The sequence below is a fragment of the Vipera ursinii genome, assembly GCF_947247035.1.
Source record: "Vipera ursinii genome assembly, chromosome: 2".
Taxonomy (NCBI): domain Eukaryota; kingdom Metazoa; phylum Chordata; class Lepidosauria; order Squamata; family Viperidae; genus Vipera; species Vipera ursinii.
In genome coordinates, this window is record NC_139513.1 from 54,654,149 (window position 1) to 54,673,164 (window position 19,016).

Below are 19,016 nucleotides of genomic sequence, written 5' to 3' on the forward strand. Positions count from 1 at the left end.
TAACTCTTGTCCTGCAGCGAGTTGTCCTGCAGCAGGTTGGCTGTGGCAAGTCGGCCCTGGTGAATTGTCATAGACTGCTTCCAACATAACACCCCAGACTTAACAACTGTCAGTGACAAAAAAAACTCTGGATAGTGGAAGTACCTGGAGACAGCAGAAGAAGATGAGAGGAAGAACTGGACAAAATAACAAATATAAGGACTTGCAAATAAAAGTAGAAAAACTATTTGCAAAGAAATCAAAGATTGTACTAATAGTAATAGGTGCCTGAGTTACAATCCCAAAACATCTGGAGCACCACTTGAATACCATTGGCACTGACAAAATTCACATCAATCAATTGCAAAAGGAAGCTTTACTTGGTACTGCTTACGTTCTGTGATGATATCTTTAACACTTTAAAACAACATCTACTTATCCCAGGTCATTGGGAAAGACTTGACAGGTGGATAAAAACTTCAAACCCAGTCTAAACATTCGGCTGATTGTGCGATAAACTATTCTACAGCTGAAAGTAACTGAGTTAATATTGTGAGTTAGATCCAGAGCTGAATTTCTTGGCTTAAACCTCCACATATTTCAAACAGGGTTAAACTTTTACTGGAAATTCTGCAGGAAGCCTAGTCTTCTGAAAAGCTCAAAATAATAGAAAAGCAAGATTTAGCGTGCTACTACCACTTTCTCTCTCTTGCGAGAGTGTTTCTTTAATATAAAAGTGATTATGGAGACATAGATGTATATTGTTGTTAATATTAAGTGTAATGTTCTAACAAACATAATTTGTGTTTACTTAGAGTATATGTATAGATAGATGGCTTGGAAAAAACAGTAGCTTAGTCCTCAAGGGGAAAAGTGTGAACAAATGGGTGATGAAATCATTGAGTGTTTTAAGAAATGTCCAGCCTCTGGTTTCATAGAAATACTAATTCAGACGGTTCCACCCTATTGCTGATAGATGTCTGGAGATTAGAACAACTGAATTTATAGTGTCTATTCTTGACATTGATGGAGAAAAACTATGTTCTCTTTGTCAAGGAAGGAAGTGGGTGGTTGCCCTTCTGTCAATGCTGTAGAAAGGCACTAAATAATAATGTCTTTTATACATGCACACATATATCTCCTGCCCCCAGGAATTGGTGTTCCTATTAACATATTAAAGTGTGTGTGTGGTTAGGGACAGTTTAGCTTCAAAACTACTAGGAGAGTTCAAATTAAAGTTCAGGCTTACTTTCTGTAGCTTGCCAGGTTTATAGGGTTCTGTTTCTGAAAAAAAATGGGGAAAACTCATTTCATGTAATTTTAATTGACAGTTCTTCACCCTTAATGATAAAATGTATGCAACTTCTCCATTATTTAATGGCCAATTCATCATGAAATTCAAATCAGGCGATGATGGATAAGAATTTCCTCTGATTATTAGGTTACCACACTACTTCCATTGTTCCCTCAATATCCATGGTTTTGTTCTACTTTTCTACAAACAGAAGTTGCTAAAGATTATTATGGCACTCACCAGGCAACAGATTTTTGTTCAGCTGTTTGTTTTAAAAAAATATAGTGCTTTAGGTAGCATAAGTTAGGTTATAGTAAAGAATTGTCTTCAACCACTTTTTATTCTAGTGCTACAACTGCTGCTCTCCAGAAGATCGCTTGCTACTCACAAAGCTATAGACACTATCAGCAGCTAAGAAACGTATCTATAAACACTCCATCCATACTCAGTGTCCTGGAAATTACATGGAACAATTCTTGGAACTGCTTAGAATCTCATTTTGTTTAGTAGCAGCTGGTATAAGCACTGTAATGGAAGTCTATTAACTACACTCCTGCCCAGTGCTGTCCCATAGGGTTGTATGTGTGATTGTGTGTTTGTGTGTGTGTGTGTGAGAGAGAGAGAGAGAGAGAGAGAGAGAGAGAGACACTGAAATTATGTCAACTATGACAATAATACCAGCTTTGTCTTACCCAATAGATCATCAGCAGTTAAGAAGGACTAACACAATTTATCTGATCTGTTTTCCACTTATTACTGTATATGTATCTTCACATACTGTATATGTATCTTCACAAAGCAAAGATTCCTTTGAGTTAAACTTGATGCTTACATAAATTACACATTTATAAATTACTTGATAAAAGAATGCCATTAGTTTGTAAGTCCTTTCTGCTAGGATGGAATATGGTAACTGTCTGTGAGGCAGTGTACAATATGTTGTAATCTGCCCGAACATGGGAATGAACTTCTATTTGAACTTGCACCATGGCTGTAAGAGCAGTAAAGCATTCATACTTCTCCATTCTTATTTTGCCATGTTGCCCGTCAGCTTTGTTTAAGGTTTTTGAAGAAGAAGTCTTGCTACCTAGCTGCTGGGCTTGTAGATATAATGTTTTGCTGATGAAATTGCTCTTATTCTCTATAATTCTGACTCATTATGGGCAGAATCTCCATAATGTCTTCAAGCATTATCTGGGATTCTTCTTAGCTTATGAACTCGAAATGAAAAAAAAATATTCTTGCTCTTTCTGGCTGCTTCAGGTTGTTGGGGCATCATGAAAAGTAGTTCATTCCTCTTTGGAGGACAGATCTTTACTGTCTGCCTTAAAAGAGAGAATATTGTGCCACATTTTCAAAAAACTTAGCTGTTTTGGATTGCCCTGTTTCCAACCTTCCCTTTTACTAAGAAAGCCATTACTAAACTGGTAGGGAATCTTTACAGAGTGTGCTGGAGAATTATCTGAATCATTTCAATCTGAATTCAGATCTGGGCATTAGCATTGATTGCTCTGGTGGATAATCTTTGTCAAGGCCTAGAAGTCATTGTGGTACTTCTCCTGACTTTATTTGGCTTCTCAGCAGCAACAGTTCATACCATTGGCCACAGTAGCCTTCTGGACTGCCCACTTGGGTTGGAAATGAGGGTAGTTTGTTGCAGTGCCCTAAGTGGGCTATTTAGCTGTGATGATAGAGGAAAATGAGTCAGCCCAGTGAGCATTAATTTTATGTGCCCCAGGATTCAGTCTTTTCCCTCATGCTGTTTAATATATTTGAAACTGCTGGGAAAGATCATCTGTTAGTATGAGGTATCAGTGTGCAGATGATATACATGTTTACATTCCCATTCCAGACAAGCTGGAGTGGTACAAGTCTTGACACAAGTCTTGGGAAGATGTTGAAGAGTGGGTGAGGGGAAGAAACGTGAGGTTAAATTGTAGAAAAAAATGTATTTTCGTTCTTCTAAAGGGCTCTCTGTCAGCTCCAGTGATAATACAGAATGAGTTGATACTCCCAGAAATAGAGAGGTATGTAACTACTGTAAGATAGTTTGAAATGAGTGACCCTGGCCCCATATACATTACCTTTCAATAGTCCAACTGAAAGGTAATTAGAACTTTAGTGAGACCTTCTGATTTAGAAACAGACACAACTGATAAAGCAGGTATAGCTGGTCAAAGGACCCCTTGGGCATGACTGTCACCTGCTTCTTCTGCAGAAGAAATGAGTCCAAGATGGCCCCCAGATTGTATATAGTCTTGAGTGGGAAATGCAACCCCATCTAACATTAATGATAGAAAGTCCTCAAACTGGAAGGAGGGCCCCTCAAAAATCCAGAGCCACTAATTTATGGTAGGTTTGAGCCTAAATCTGTTTCTCTCCATCCCATTCCACACAGTTTCTGGATTCTGATATTGGACATTGACAGCATTACATGGCTGAGCCAGGGTCAAGATGTACAACTGGGCATCATTTGCATATTGGTGATAATGGATACTGAACTGATAGATGTGGTTACCTGTAGATATTAATCAGGAAAAAGAGAGTGTAGAGCCCTGAGGCACTGTGCAGTTAAGAGACTAAGAGCATTATCCATCCTCCTGCCAAATGTCAGCTGAAAACAGTTTCTGAGAAATGAGGTACAACTGCTCCCAACTTCCAACCCAGCAGCTAATCCAGAAGGATACCATGATTGATGGTATAAAAGTTATTGTGAGATCAAGGAACACAAGGATGGACACTCTATACCCATCCTGACTGACAGAAGTCATCAAGCACTACCAATGCTATTTTCAGTATTGGATCGTGGCTTAATATTTGAGTGAAATGGTGATACACTTCCTTCAGGATCCCCTGAAATAGCTGTCCAACCAGTTTCTCAACTGATTTTCCTAAAAAGGGAAAGTTGGAGATTGGTTGACTGTTATTCAAAATCACTAGACTCAAATATGGCTTCTTGAGGAGACAGTGCACACCCATCTTCTTCAGGGCAGAAGAAACCACCCCATCAATTAAAAAAGCTAATACCACTGCATGGAATCAATGATAGTTACTTGCTGGGCAATCTTAACAACTCAAGAAGGACCTGAATCTAATAGGCAGATGACCGAATACACAGTCTGGAGGACTCAAACTCATCCCAGATAACTTCATGAGACCATGCCTAGGCTTCTGTTAAGAACTAGTCCACCCAGTACAATGTCTGAAAGAAAGAAATGTAAACAGTTCACAGATACACAGCCATGTGGTATTTAATAATAACTGAGAACTGGAATATACTTAATCTAATTTCCAGGGTTCCTTAACCTAACCCCCCCCCCTTTCCTGCCTTAAACCTGACTAATGGGATTCTATGTCGCTTCCTTGGTAAAGCTATCATTAGGGACTTGACAGGGATTAAAGTTTTAAAATACTGTGCTGGTTTTTATGTTTATTTTTTATGGATAAAGTCACCAAGAATGATGTTTAAATATAAATAAATACAAACTCCAAAATAATAGAAAATACAAGCTCTCTTTTTCCTGATTTTGTTCTGAAGTGGGAATCACCAATTAACCATGAAAGAACAATATAATTTCATATATTTCTTTGTCACTGAGTTCTCTCTAAAACCCGAATAATTTAGGATTAACATTTTGTCATGTTATTACATTAACATTATAAAATTACAAAAAATGAAAAGTTCCAAGATGGGTAGACTAGGAGTTGTTAATATAGGCAGGAAGGGAGTAGTTCTTATGGGGCCAACCAGCCCTAAAGCTGTGTAGGCTCCTGTGTCCCTATGCAAGACTACACATCCAGGTTTTGGCCATTTTGTGGAAGGCCAAGAGATTGAGGGCTTTCCTCAGGGACAGGGGCAACAGCAGGGAGGGCCCTATTGACCCCACCAGTTGAAATATGATCTATGAATTATAAACACCTTCCACAAGATGGCTTCTAGCAATTGAATTGTGGACTTCTTGCATGCCCCTATTTTGCAGTTAGTTCTTGCTCAAAGAACTTTTAAGTCTTCAAAATGTTTTGGTGAGGGGGATCCTGCTTAATAAGTAATATGGTAGTGAAATAAAAAGAGGAAGAACATTTTCCTAGTTTTATTTGTGAAGTAAAAACTTCAGTGCTTTGTTGTTTGGGGCCTGTTTAATTCCTCAAGGAGAACTGCTTCCTGGTGAAACCATAGGCCAGGGCTTTTCAACCTTTTCACCCATTGTACCACTTTTAGGATATGGCAACATCTGAGTACCACCCAGTCGCCTAGCAAGGTGTCAAAAACTTGATGACCAAAAGAAAAAAAGAAAAAAGAAAAAAAGTGATGAAGTACAGGTAGTCCTCAACTTACAACAGTTCACTTAGTGACTGTTTGAAGTTACAATGGCACTGAAAAAAGTGCCCCCCAAGCCACAGCCGATCCTGGTGCTTCCACTGAGCCCTGACAGCCCCGAAGAACCACTGATCGTGGCGCTTCCGCTGAGCCCTTACAGCCCTGCAGCTCCAGACATCTCTCGCTCAGGTTTGTGCTGTGTTGCCACTGGTTCAGCTCATTCCCCTCCCCCGCTACCACTTTTTTAGGATGGTCGCGTACCACCTGCCAGGTGCCAATGTAGCACAGGTGGTACCCGTACCACTGGTTGAAAAGCCCTGCCATAGGCGAAGACTTTGACATGTGAAAGACCTGTTAAAAGACCTTTGGTCAGCAAGGTATTATTTTAATAGGCAACTTTGTGTGCAGTATTTATTTATTCTGGCTTTCATGCCACTCCAGTTGTAATGACTTTACCTGTCTAAAACATAAAGTACTGCATTTCTTGGCAAGAGTAGTTACTGTACTCCGACTGAACTTAAGTTTTTTTTTTAAAACCCCAAATATTCTAGGTTTAACATTAAAGTCTGCATATAAATAATGTTTATAAATGCTCAGGCATTCATCATAATGCACAGCTCATAAACCACTGCCTTACTTCTGATCTCTGTAGTTATTTTACATTGCTATCATGCACATCAGTAATCATACAGTTTTATATTTTTAGTGAAAAGAGGAAGTTGTCATTTTAAAAAAGTTCTCTAGACAACACAATTATCCTTGTAGGAGTTTGTATTATTTGTGCCTTATTTAATTTATTTTTATTCCACCTTTATTATTTTTATAGATAACTCAAGGTGGCAAACATATCTTAACCTCTAAACCAAACTGGCTTTCACATCTCATCTCAGTATCCTACTTTGGACATTGTATGTTGGGTTGTAGTATTATATGATTCTTTTCTTGTTTTAACATTTTAGATTTATAAAATTTACTCTGTGCATATGAACAAACGTATATGTATTTGTTTTGTTCCGTCTAGTATGTGCCAGTATGATGTCAGCACTTGACAGTAGACTCAGTGCTTGGCAAAACCTGATTTTGCCACAATTTATGTTTCAGCTGCTTTAAAATCTAAACACAGGTTTGCCTGGTTGTGCTTGGCTGCTGATGGCATACTAAATAATGATGATAACACTTCAATGAGGGCAATCACTGAATAAAAATGCACAATGCTTTCATTAGTTAAAATCCACACTAAAATAAGAGCATAAGAGATGTATTTATTTTTTGGCTGCTAGTTTGTTTGCAATTGAGCAATTTTGTACAGCTTAGGAAAGTGGAGATAATTGTATTCTCATTTGAAATACCATTGTATTTAAAAATGCAGAGAACATGGGAAAATTCCAGCTTTACTGGTAGAAGAATAGATATATGCATTAATATGGCTTTAGCCAGTGGTGGGATTCAGCCAATTTGCACCAGTTCGGTAGAACTGGTAGCTAATTTTTTGTTGCCCAGGCCCAGAATGGACTTCCGGAAGTGGCATCCACACAGAGAACCGGTTGTTCACGTATTTGAATCCCACCACTGGCTTTGGCTAATCTGTCACCAAATTTTCTCATGAAGTAGCTGTAAGAAAATTAAAATGTCACTTAAAAAAAAAGAAGCAGTGTTAAAATTACTTTTTTTGGATGGCAAGACTGAATTTGTCATATCAAAACTTTGTTGGTGTTATTATAAAGTTATTTTTATAATCTTCCAAATTTTAGTTTGCAGAGTGTTTGGACAGTTGTATTAAGTAATGAAGTAATGTAATAGTCACTTAGTTCATATGTAATAGTACCTCAGGTTTTGCTGTGCTGTGTCATTATGGTAGGAGGAGGAGGAGGAGATGTTGCTTGAAGGAATGAACAAAGAATACTGGGAGCATTTGCCAAGAAAATATTTTCCCATCAGGGTTACCCAAAGCATGAAGTCAACCAGCTAAAGCAAGCAGGCAGCTATATTGGTCAGAAACAAGGTAGATGATCACTTCAGTGACAATGACAACTGAAAACATCCCTTCATATTGCATGGGAGGAGGCAATAGTAAACCAATCCTATATTTTTCCTGAGAAAACCTCATGCATAAAAAATATAAAATGATTGACAATATAGGTCCGAGGGCTTTAATATACTACTGAGGAAGAGCTGAGAATCTTTTGAAGTACAAATTAGTGTTAATGCATGGCTAATTAAAAGCTCTGGGATGTCTGGTTGCTGACGTTGATATACAGGAAAAGAAAATCCAAAGCTACAAAGATAGAATTACCGGTACATTGGGAACATGGAACGTAAGAGGCATGAACACAGGAAAGCCCAGCACAGTGAAAGATGAAATGGAAGGACTACGAATTGACCCTAGGCATCAGTTAATTAGATGGACTAGGAATACTTTCAGTCTAAAGATCACTGTATTTACTAAGGGCATAAAAATCAAAGAAGTGGCATTGCTTTTATAGCTAAGAAATATATACTTAGAACAATGTTTGGCTGCAATGCAGTCAATTGTCAAATAGACTTTGTGGACAAACATTTAATATAATGATCATTTATGTTTATGCTCCAACTACTGATACAGAAGAAGAGGAGGCTAATGAGTTTTATGAGCAAGTTCAGTCTGAAATCAATTAAACATGAAAGCAAGATGTCCTGTTTGTCATTGGCGACTGGCATGACAAAATTGGAAACGTTTTATGACTTAGGAAACCAAAATGAAGCAGGAGAATGACTTAGAACTTCTGCCATTCTAATCATTTCATCATAGCTAAAATTGTGTTCAAACAACCAAAGTGATCACTGTACACATGTGTATCGCCATCTGGTACCAAAAAGAACTTACCCTGTGTTAAGAAGACTTAACACAATGTATAAACTATTGTATAATATCCTTAACTTACATGCTGGCAAAATAAAAACCCTACTGGAAAGAGATGCCAGATGTTCAAGCTGGCTTTAGAACAGGTGGAGAAATGCAAAATATTATTGCTATGAAATTAGAGAGTCAAGGAATATATAAAAAGATGTCAGTACGTTCTCCATTAAGCAGAGAAAGGCATTTAATTGTGTCAATCATGGAATGTTAGTGCAGGTTCGCATCCCACCAGGCTCAAGGTTGACTCAGCCTTCCATCCTTCCGAGGTAGGTAAAATGAGGACCCAGACTGTTGGGGGCAATAAGCTGACTTTGTAATAATGCCGCTTGGGGGGGGGGAAGCCCTAATAAGCAGACATATACATAGAATGAAGGCTATTGCTAAGCACATTGGTTTGTGCTTAAATTGTAAGCCGCCCTGAGTCTTCGGAGAAGGGCGGGATATAAATGGGATTAAAAAAAATATGCTTAGAAAATGGGAACACTAGTACATCTCAATGTCCTCATAAGAAACCTATATACAAGGAAGGGAGACGTAATTTGGAGAGAACATGGGGGGTGGGGAAGGGATGTGACAAGACTGTATATTCTCCACTTATTTATTCTACCCATATGCTGAATATATTTAAAGGGAAGCTAGATTAGAAGAAGACGAGTATGGTTTTACAACTGGAGGAAGAAACATCAGTAACCTTCTGATAGGTGAAAATACAAAGGATCTCCAAGCTCTAGTAATAAAAATCAAGAAGCACAGTGAACAAACAGGACTAAAAATATAAATATAAAGAAGCTCAAATTAAAAACATGTAGAAAAACCAGCCTTGGAATTGACAATGAAAACATCAGAGATATAGATAGCTTCTGCCTTTCAGGATCAATAATCAACATTACAGGCAGAAGCAGAAAGAAATATGGCTCAGACTAGCATTTGGTAAAGTAGCCATGAAAGCCTTGGAAAAGGTATCTTCTTTGCTTGTTTATATTCTACATTTCACATCTTAATTGCGTAGTGGACTTAGTGTTGTCAAGATTGACTTTCAATTCTCAGAATTTTCTTCAATAGCCATGCAGGATGCAGATATGAAAACCAGTTATCTGGAGGACACTTGAGTTGGTGGAATTTGGGGTATAGTTACTGAAAGTGTTGGTCATTCTACTGCCTTGTTTTTCTTCTCTAGTATCAGCCCAACCAGGGAGACCAGACTAAGAAACCAATGTCATATAGAGCAGAACAATTTTTACTGTAATAGCTTCAGTAACACAATCTTAGAAGTCTGAATATATGTGTCCTCCTTTATTTTCATGTGAACTAGGGAAGGATTTGTCTGAGATGTTTTCTCAAATTAGTTTCCTAGCCTGGGCTCAGATACCACTTATCTGACTGATTTCTGGGTCACAGCTCTTTCTCTTGTCCTTTAAGGTCATTCCTCGTGTCCTCCGCATCTCAGTCCTCCTGTTTTTTGTTCAGATGAAATTAATGCTTTTGAACTTGGACTGTAAAAGTGAAGGCAGATAATGTGGACATGGTCCCCAAACAACAATAATGTGGTCCAACCATTAAATGCCAAGCAACCTGAAGTATTGGAAAATAAAATTCTGTGTTATTTTCCACATATATCCAGTAGAAAATACAATTGCTTGAGAAACTCTTTTTATCAAATCAATTTCAGTTTAGACTGATGCAAGAAATTAATGGATATGTGCAACAAACATCATTTCAAATTAAAGTAGATGGAAATGTCTGTTGATGAATTCCAGATACAGGTAAAAAATGAATATCCACAGACTACCCCCTTCCCCCAAAGCTTCTGGTAATTCTCACAGTATTTTTAACATTTTATCTCTGTGAGCTTAGGTTTTCTGCTCTCACAAATATAACATTTGCAAAGTAGGATAATTAACAAAGATTGAGAAAGAGTGTTGTTGTCCAGCATTCTCCTAATATTAAAAGTATCTCTAAATCTCATCAAGCCGAAATAACCTGCCAGATGGCAAAATAGTAATTTAACCCAGTAAATTTCTTTTTGCTTGATTCTTAGTAACTTAAAATTAGAAATATACTGGTAATTTGTTTCCTTATGAGTTTTGCTTTGTTTTTGTAGTTTTTTCATGTGGTTCTTTCCTGTGGAGGGGGCTTGTTTTTGGTGGGATTGTCATTTTCCCCCCCATTTCTTTCTGTAAAATGTGATAAGAAATAATAACAAAAGTACTTATTAAATGTTTTTATATCAGTATAAATATATCAGTAGCACAAGTAAACATAATAATTAAGCAATTTTGAAGGTTGCTCATATATTTACAACACTATTAATGATGTTGTAATTGCAACAAGGTGGTTTTCGGAAAACAAACTTTCTTAGCTTTTAACTGTAGGCCCTTATAAGGTTCATTTGATGTCATGATTCCATTCATTGCTGCAATATGCATGCCTGAAGTAACTGTACAAGTGGGAAATGAAACAAAGCTGCCATGGAATACAGTATATAAGTATGAATTGGCCTCAGTGAAACAAAGTTGAAATTACCACAGATTCCACATATGGTCAGCATACAGCTTCCTGTGTCCACCTTTTAGGAAAAACAGTTATTCTCAGGCACTAAGGTTGCACTCTTCTTAGGATCATAGTGCCTTTCTCTGTAGAGCCCTCTTTGGAAATCTTTTAAATCTCTGAGAGAACCTTAAAGATAAATATGCCTACAGAGCGTGGTGTCTACATATATCCCTTCAGTTCATCCCGCAATCTCTGACCTAGCACGACAGGGAACTTCCTGGCTTCTCTGAAAGGAGTGAGTTGAGGCAAATTGTTTGTATGTCTTCTACATTTATCGGTCTCATTCCAACACAGCACTAGCTGAAACTTGCTGCAGGGACATGAGTCTTAGGTTCATATGCTTCTCCTATATTTTTAAATCTTCCTGGCACGGTCAAATTAACTATTTAAACTCAAAACCAGGGGGTTTCTCAAATTGTGAGGTGTATCTCCAGGGGAAACGTGAGGAATGTTTGTTACCTTGTTATCATAAATCTAAACTTTCTCAGAGTTTCATTGCATTGTTTTCATTCCTCATTTCCATTTGGGTTTTTTTTTGGGGGGGGGAGGGATATATATTAAGCTTACACTAAAGGGAGGTGTAATGGCAAAACCTTTGGGAATCCCTGCTCTAATCCTAATGACAGTTGATTGAAAGAGCTATCAAGTTTGAGCTGATCTTTGACAAACTTAGTAAAAAAAACCCTTTTACATGCAGAGAGTTGATCTGAACTCCCTTTGAACTGGCACTAAAAATAAATTCTTCACTTACTATTTTTTTTTCTTTTATTCAAACCAGGACATTATAATTAATGGTTTCTAACAAGACAACTTTAAGCCAAATCTGTTAGGAGTCAAATGCCGAATTTATGAATGCCCCAAATGCCTTGGTTGTATACTGTAAGCTTCATTTACAGTTGCCACATCTGCACATAGGTGTCACATGTTACATTTGCAGAAATATAAATGGGACATCTATGCAACCATACCCGAATGACAGACACACATGTTTCCTGACATGTCAGTGCTGGAGAAGTCTGCCTGACTCTTTATTAAGTCACAAAAGGGGCATTTAGGTGCAGACTTTGTGCAATCCTGTGATTCAAGGTGACTGAAAAAGCTAACACAATTTTAGAATGTTCTTATGGCAATATTAGGGGAGATACTTGGGTAATCTTTCTGAGGGAAATGGATGGTTAAGAAAGGGGAAATATAAATAAATAAATAGTACTAAATCAAATTTAGAAATCAACTAAAGACAGTAATGAAGAAATGGTAGTTGGATTAATGTCCTTTTCTCCTTTTATTTAGCTTTCTTACAGTTGTCAATATACAGGCAGTCCTCGACTTACAACCATAATTGATCCCAACATTTCTGTTGCTAAGTGAAACATTTGTTAAGTGAATTTTGCCCCATTTTACAACTTTTCTTGCCACAGGTGTTAATTGAATGACTATAGTTGTTAATTTAGTAACGTGGTTGTTAAGTGAATCTGGCTTCCCCATTGACTTTGCTTGTCAGAAAGTCACAAAAGGTGATTACATGACACTGGGACACGGCAACTGTGATAAATATCAGTCAGTTGCTAAGAATCTGAATGGTCATATGTGTGAAAAATGGTCATAAGTCACTTTTTTCTATGCCATTGTAACTGTTATAGGTCGAGGACTATCTCCACTAGTCTTTTGGTAACATACCGCAAAACAGGGGATTTGGAGGCATAGAAACCCAATCAATTAATACAGGGGTCCCCAATCCCCGGTCCATGGACCAGTACTAGTACCCCCAGTCCGTGGACCGGTACTGGTCTGTGGCATGCCAGCAACCGGTCCGCACAAACAAGGAAAGCCCCATCTGTGGGATGCAGGCAGCACACACAACCATGCACCCTCTGGTCCGCAGAAAATCCTCTCTCCGCAGAACCGGTCCCTGGTGCCCGAAAGGTTGGGGAGCTCTGAGTTAATAAATAATAACCTGAGCAACACTAAGTCAGATTTGACTTGTAGAGACTTGGAGGAAGTAGAGAAGGAAGTTCTGTTTAAATATCCTTTTTTTCATGCAGAATTAAACCACAATGTTTGTGTTGAGTGTCACAACACAAAAGGCAGCTCTTTACCGCAAACAATACTGCAGTGCAAATACGGTAAATTAAATTAAATCAAAAGGATTGTAAAACTGTGTACTTTATATTAAAATTTGAGCAAGGGGGAGAGAGAGAAAGAAAGATGACTGATGCTTCACCTGTGTTAGTACAATAATATTTTCTCCTCTGCCAACAGAAAAGTCAAGGGGGAGGGAATATTTAATAAAACACAATGCTAGTGTGTCCTCTACTCTAAGCTATAAAACAAGAGCAGCAGAAACAGTCTCTTTGAACTGGAAATCCCTTTCTAAGCTGCTGATCTAACCTAAGCAAGTGAAGGAGAATTTATTAGTCAGAAACATTTGTTCTTTACCCCCCTTTCATTTTCCTATTTTAACTCCTTAAGTGAGTTTGATGCTGCAACTCTGCCCATAAATTTTAAAAAAATATTATTGTAATGTAGGTCAATGAACTGAAGCACCACTGTACACCATGGCGGATTAAAATCAGAAAGTCAACCCGCTTCCACTCCCACTAGGTCATATGACAATATAAACAAGAAATGCAAGGAGCCTTTAGCTTTTTCTTGACCTAATCCTTTGTTTACGCAGCACTTAAACTGACTTTTGGGGTCGTCTCTGTCTGGCATTAAAGGCCTTAAGCTTTTTGAAGTTCCCCTGAAGTTAATAAAATTAGTCTGCCCTCACTGTGAGGCCTCTGTCTACAGGCTCAGAAGAAGAGTGGTGTATCCGTTGTTGTCCACAGTATTGGATTTTTCAGCTTCATATTTTATAACCAGTAGAAATTGGATGAGAAACATAGAGAAAAGCAAAGCCCCAAGACTATTCAGCTAATGGCAAAATGATAGCCCTGGTAGAAATTCTGAGAACGCAGAACAGGATTAATTGCTGATAAAATAATAAGAATTGAATTTCAGTGCAAGCAAAGAATAAACTTTTCTAAACATTAAAGAAGTGTATGGGAGGGTATGTAAAAATAAAGGCATCTTGAATGCAACAGAGGTTCCTGACCACTGTCAAGTATAATTGCCTCTATTAAATCAGATATATTAATTAACAAGGATATTTTAAAAGGATATTTACAGCCAATGTGTGGCATATTGGTTAAGATACTGTATCGATACCAAAGAAACCCAGGTTCAAGTTTACCTTCAGTTATAGAAGTTCACTAGGTAATTTGGGGCAGTCATGTTCTCTTAGTCCATCCTACCTCAGAGTGTGATTATTGTGGGAAATTTGGTAGGAGAAAGTACTATATATGTGGCCTTGAGCTTCTCCAGGAAAAGCTGGTACCAGTCTAACAAATGTATACATTTAGAACAGAAATAAGAATGGCTATTGTCATTACCACTATCTTGGTAATGTTGTGGATTCTGCTTCCCCCCCCCCCCAACTGCTAGTTTATAAGCAGACTGACTGTGTATTGTTGATAATTCTGTTACAAGCTTATATTGTAATAATCACAATATATGATACTATTACCTAGTTGCTGAATTGGCACTTTACGAAGGTTTCTTGGATCCAAAGCCAATATTGTTTGATGACTTCCATAGCATCTGTTTTAAGACAAACTCTAACAAAATTGTGAAATAGTTACAGAAATTCTAAGGATAATTCTGTGCTAACGTAAAATTTGTAGCTCGCATTTTAAATAATAGTCTCGATGTGCATCAGCGTTTTTCAAACTCGGTAAGTTTAAGATGTGTGGACTTCAACGTGCTGGCTGGGGAATTTTGCAATTTGAAATCTGCACACCTTAAACTTGCTAAGTTTGAAAACACTATTGTACATACAAGATTTGGTCTGCTTTTTATTCTGATTGATCAGTGTAATGATACTATTTTAACAAAGAACCAAAAACCATTTTTTTTAAAATCAAACAATACTTTCTCTTATTTTTTCAACATTTTCTTTTCTTTTTCATATCAGGACTCTTTGACATAACACAGAGACCTAGTATCTTCAGGCATTAGTAGTAATCACAAATATTCATACCTTGGGAATTAGGTTCACTTGGTTGCATCTTTGCTTTGCCAGTGCCCAAGGAAGCATGTTTATCTTTCCCTGTGCAACAAGCTTGCTGCCTCTTATATATATGATTGCTTAATTATGAATCCAAACTTGACTCCCACTGGTTTAATAATCTTTAAATTAAATTCAATGCAGCTTGGTTTAAAACATTAAGTGTAATAAACATTGATTACGTTTTAACGTTAAACTTGAAGTTTTGAAAGTTGGTCTGAAATATTTTGTCTTATTCATGCAGGCAAAATATTTTCCAAATATGAAATTGGTGTGGAGATAAATGTGTCAATATGAATAGAGAGAGATGTCTGAGGACTTTTCTTTTGCGTAGTCTCCTTACCTTGACTGCCGTATAGCTTTTTCAAAGCTGTAATGTTTTGCCCTATGGTGTTTTAATTTCCTATATTTTCCTGCTTGTTTTCTCAGGCCTTCAGTGACTATTTACTCAGATTCTCCTAACAATTACTTCAAATCGAGCTAACTAAAGTAGAAAAGACTGGGGGAAATTTTTATTAAAGAGACAGATTGCTTCCTGGTTCATTTGCTGTACACCCTTCTCTGATCTAAATCATTTTCTTTCAAGAACTGATCTAACATTAAGTCATTCTCTGGATCCATGAAGAATCCAAGCATGTGCCCACCTCACTACTGCTAAAGGATAGACGCTTCACTGGGATAGAACAGGAAAAAAGGAGGAGAGGTTGAGACCTCCAGTGAAGGGAGAAAGTCCATCGAGAGTCTACCCAGGGTTTAGAACAGACATGTCAAACACAAGGCCCGGGGACCAGATCTGGCCCGTGATGTGGTTTCATGTGGCCCGCGAAGCCATCCTGGAAACAGTGAGGGAACGGCCCCCACTGCCTTGGCCCTGGCCCAGAGTCCCTCCTTTTGCCAGAGACCCTCAGATCTGTCCCACTCCTGCCCAGGCCCCCATAGGCACCCTTGATGCAAACGATGTAGAGCTGGCCATGCCCACCCATAGGCCATACGCACTCTAGCCACGCCCACCTAGTAGGCCACACCCACCCAGGCCATATCCACCAGGCCCCCTGAGGGCAACTGCAATGCTGATGCGGCCCTCAATGAAATTGAGTTTGGCACCCCTGGTTTAGAAAATCAGCCAAGGTATTGAAAGGAATAGGCACAGGGATTCCAGCTGGCGGAAGTATGGAGGGCATGGAGGCCTAGGAATTCTGGCTATGGAGGCTGTGGAGGGCTACGGAGTCCACAGCGATCACAGTAGTGACCTTGGAAGCTTAGAAAGTCACAGTGTTGGCCTTGGGGCTTGGGAAGGCTGTGGAGGCCTGAGACACATGCGGAGGCTCAAAGCAGCCAAGTTTTCAGCTCACCAACGATTCAACTTATGGAAGTGTGGCTGACTCCAGCCCTCTGGATGTTATTGGGTGGAGTGGGGGGGTCCACAGGAGCTGACCCTTTTTTTAACCTAGTGGGTGATTTGCCCTACTACTGAACTGGGGGGAGGTAAGGAGGAGCGGAGTGTTTTCTTCTTTTTCTTCCTCTGCAGAGAGGATCCTTGGTGGCTCTGAACTTTTGGCTTCTGCTTTTGAATGCCAGGTCAAGTGTGTAACAAGGCTAGCCTAATTTATGATTCTTATCTTAGAGGGGAGGCCCAACCTGCCATGTTTTGCTAAGACCTGGTTGGGCCCAGGGGGTGGGGTTGTCCTCTAGGAAATATGCCCACTGGGGTGTTTTGTTTTGCAACAAACCAAGAGCCCTGGAAGGGGAGTAGAGGTGGCTGTTGTCATTCAGGAGTCGATAGGGCTTTTCACAGACGTTCTTCCTTTCTGTTCCTCTCTGCCATCACTTTTCTTTTTCTTGTGCTATTTTTTTAATCTTTTCTGTATTGTTTTTTTTAAAACATTTTAACAATTTTAAACTGCCCTGAGTTGGTAGGAGTCAAGTTGCATATAAATTTAATAAATTGCTATTATGGTTGGTCTCACAGTCAGCCAGATGTTTAGGCTGGGTTTTGCATTTTTGCACAACCTGTCAAGTCTTTCCCAAGGATCTGGGATAGGCAGATGTTGTTTAATAACACTAAAGCTATCACCACAAGATATAAGCTATTCCAAATAAAGCTGCCTTTTGCAATTGCCTGATGGTAATTTTGTCAATGCCAGTGGTATTAAAGGGTGCTTCAGATGTTTGGAATTGCACCCAAGTTGCCTTAATAAATCAAGATTATTAAATGGAAAGCTGGTAGAGGTAGAGGTAGAATTGAATTTTAGCGATAAAATTAGCGACATAATTTTTAGCAATTATGATGTATACCTAATGCAAGAACGAGAGGTTATATCTGCTGTTATTATAAAAGATGAATAAAACATTACCATAGGTGTCTAGTGTATGGTGCCTGAGCACAAATTTTTATTGTGCTGAAAAGGCTTAACTTTTAAAATATTTCTTACATATTGGAGTATTTTTTGTGAAATAGTAAATTATTGATAGACAGGTGTTACAAGTATGACCCAGAGGGATCATATCTTCCTTATAAAATAATTGTGAAATAATTGGCTCTTATTAAATATGTCTATTTAGTTTGGATACCAGTGATAGATTAGCCACTCCCCACCTAATGAAATTACCCACAGAATTGACAGACTAATTATGACATGGAATTTCAATCCTTTGATGTTGATTGATTTTAGTTCAGGTTTGGTCTGTTCAATATAGCTTAAAGCAGGAGTGTCAAACTTGCAATGTCACATGACGTGTCACGATGTATCGTGACTTTTCTTCCACTACCGCAATAGGGTGGGCGCAGTTTCGGCATGACGCATCTGGCCCATGGGCCGGCAGTTTGACACCCCTGGCTTAGAAATTCAATCTAGCTATGACAACTGTGGGCATATTCCATTTGGTACTAGGAGTAATATATGTTTCTTGCCACAAATATAATTTAGCTTTTTGTTTCTTGAGATATTCCAAGCTTGGGTATTCCTGTGGGGCCTTTTCCCTCCTGGATAGCTAGTAATGGTTGGATTTAAATAATTACAATATTTCAGTCAAAAAGACTGATAGAGTCTGCATTGTTTTTGAAAGCTTTGGAAAAGTTCTAAAATTGGTATTGTCAATGATCTTGTTCTTTTCTGTTAGAAGTTGGGAATAAAACTCAGTAGGACATTCACACCACTGCTTACAAATATCTCTGATCGGATTCTGAATTGCCTCTATAATATCTAATGTAATGTAATGTTAATGGAATGTAACATAACACAATGTAGTAACTGCAGTAACTGAAGTAATGAAATAGAAACAGCTTTAATCAGGTAATTGATACATGCACTGAAGTAAGAAGGAAATAGTTCTGAGCTATGGAGCGGTTAAAAATATCTCCTTTCTCCATGAACTCGAATTTGAAATTTTGGATGATCTATGATGCTTTGGATTACTTTTTTTTTCCAAATTAGGGGTACTGTTGTTAAAAAGTAAATTTCAGAGATGTCCAGCGACGTTTCTTGTGCAGTTAAATTAACAGTGCTTAGAAGACTTTGACAGATCCTTATGGATGTCTGCAAAAGTTTGGTGCTTTCATCAAAATAATAAAAGCAGCGTTGTACCTCAGGCTCCATCCTTTCACATATGCATGCAACATCACAATGCAGTTATAAAAAGCAAGTGCTTGGGACTGAAACTCCATTTTTATAATTCTGTTCTGAGTCCGTTCCTTCTCCCCCCCACCCCGTTCCTCCCACTATACAGGACTACACAGATATAGTCCCTGCTGCTATACAGATAGTCCTTGATTTACAACAATTCATTTAGTGACCGTTCGAAGTTACAATGGTACTGAAAAAAGTGACTTATGACTGCTTTTACAATTGTTGCAGTTGTTGTGATTCAGGGTCAG

General features: G+C 38.3%; 1 protein-coding gene and 1 long non-coding RNA gene across 3 annotated transcripts in view; one reads left to right on the plus strand and one right to left on the minus strand.

Moving 5' to 3' along the window:
* LOC310635416 overlaps positions 1–19,016 on the minus strand; it is a 790,193-nt gene that overhangs the window by 220,306 nt on the left and 550,871 nt on the right. The gene's annotated exons all lie outside the window — the stretch shown is intronic.
* EEFSEC (eukaryotic elongation factor, selenocysteine-tRNA specific) overlaps positions 1–19,016 on the plus strand; it is a 164,941-nt gene that overhangs the window by 84,862 nt on the left and 61,063 nt on the right. Inside the window, exon 6 of one of the 2 annotated variants that reach the window (XM_083354326.1) lies at positions 5,493–5,905. The exons of the other annotated variant lie outside the window; for it this stretch is intronic. Coding sequence (XP_083210452.1) covers positions 5,493–5,528 — 36 coding nt within the window. The 3' untranslated portion in view covers positions 5,529–5,905. Of the gene's footprint in view, positions 1–5,492; positions 5,906–19,016 lie in introns of those variants that run through there. 2 annotated transcript variants of the gene reach the window in all.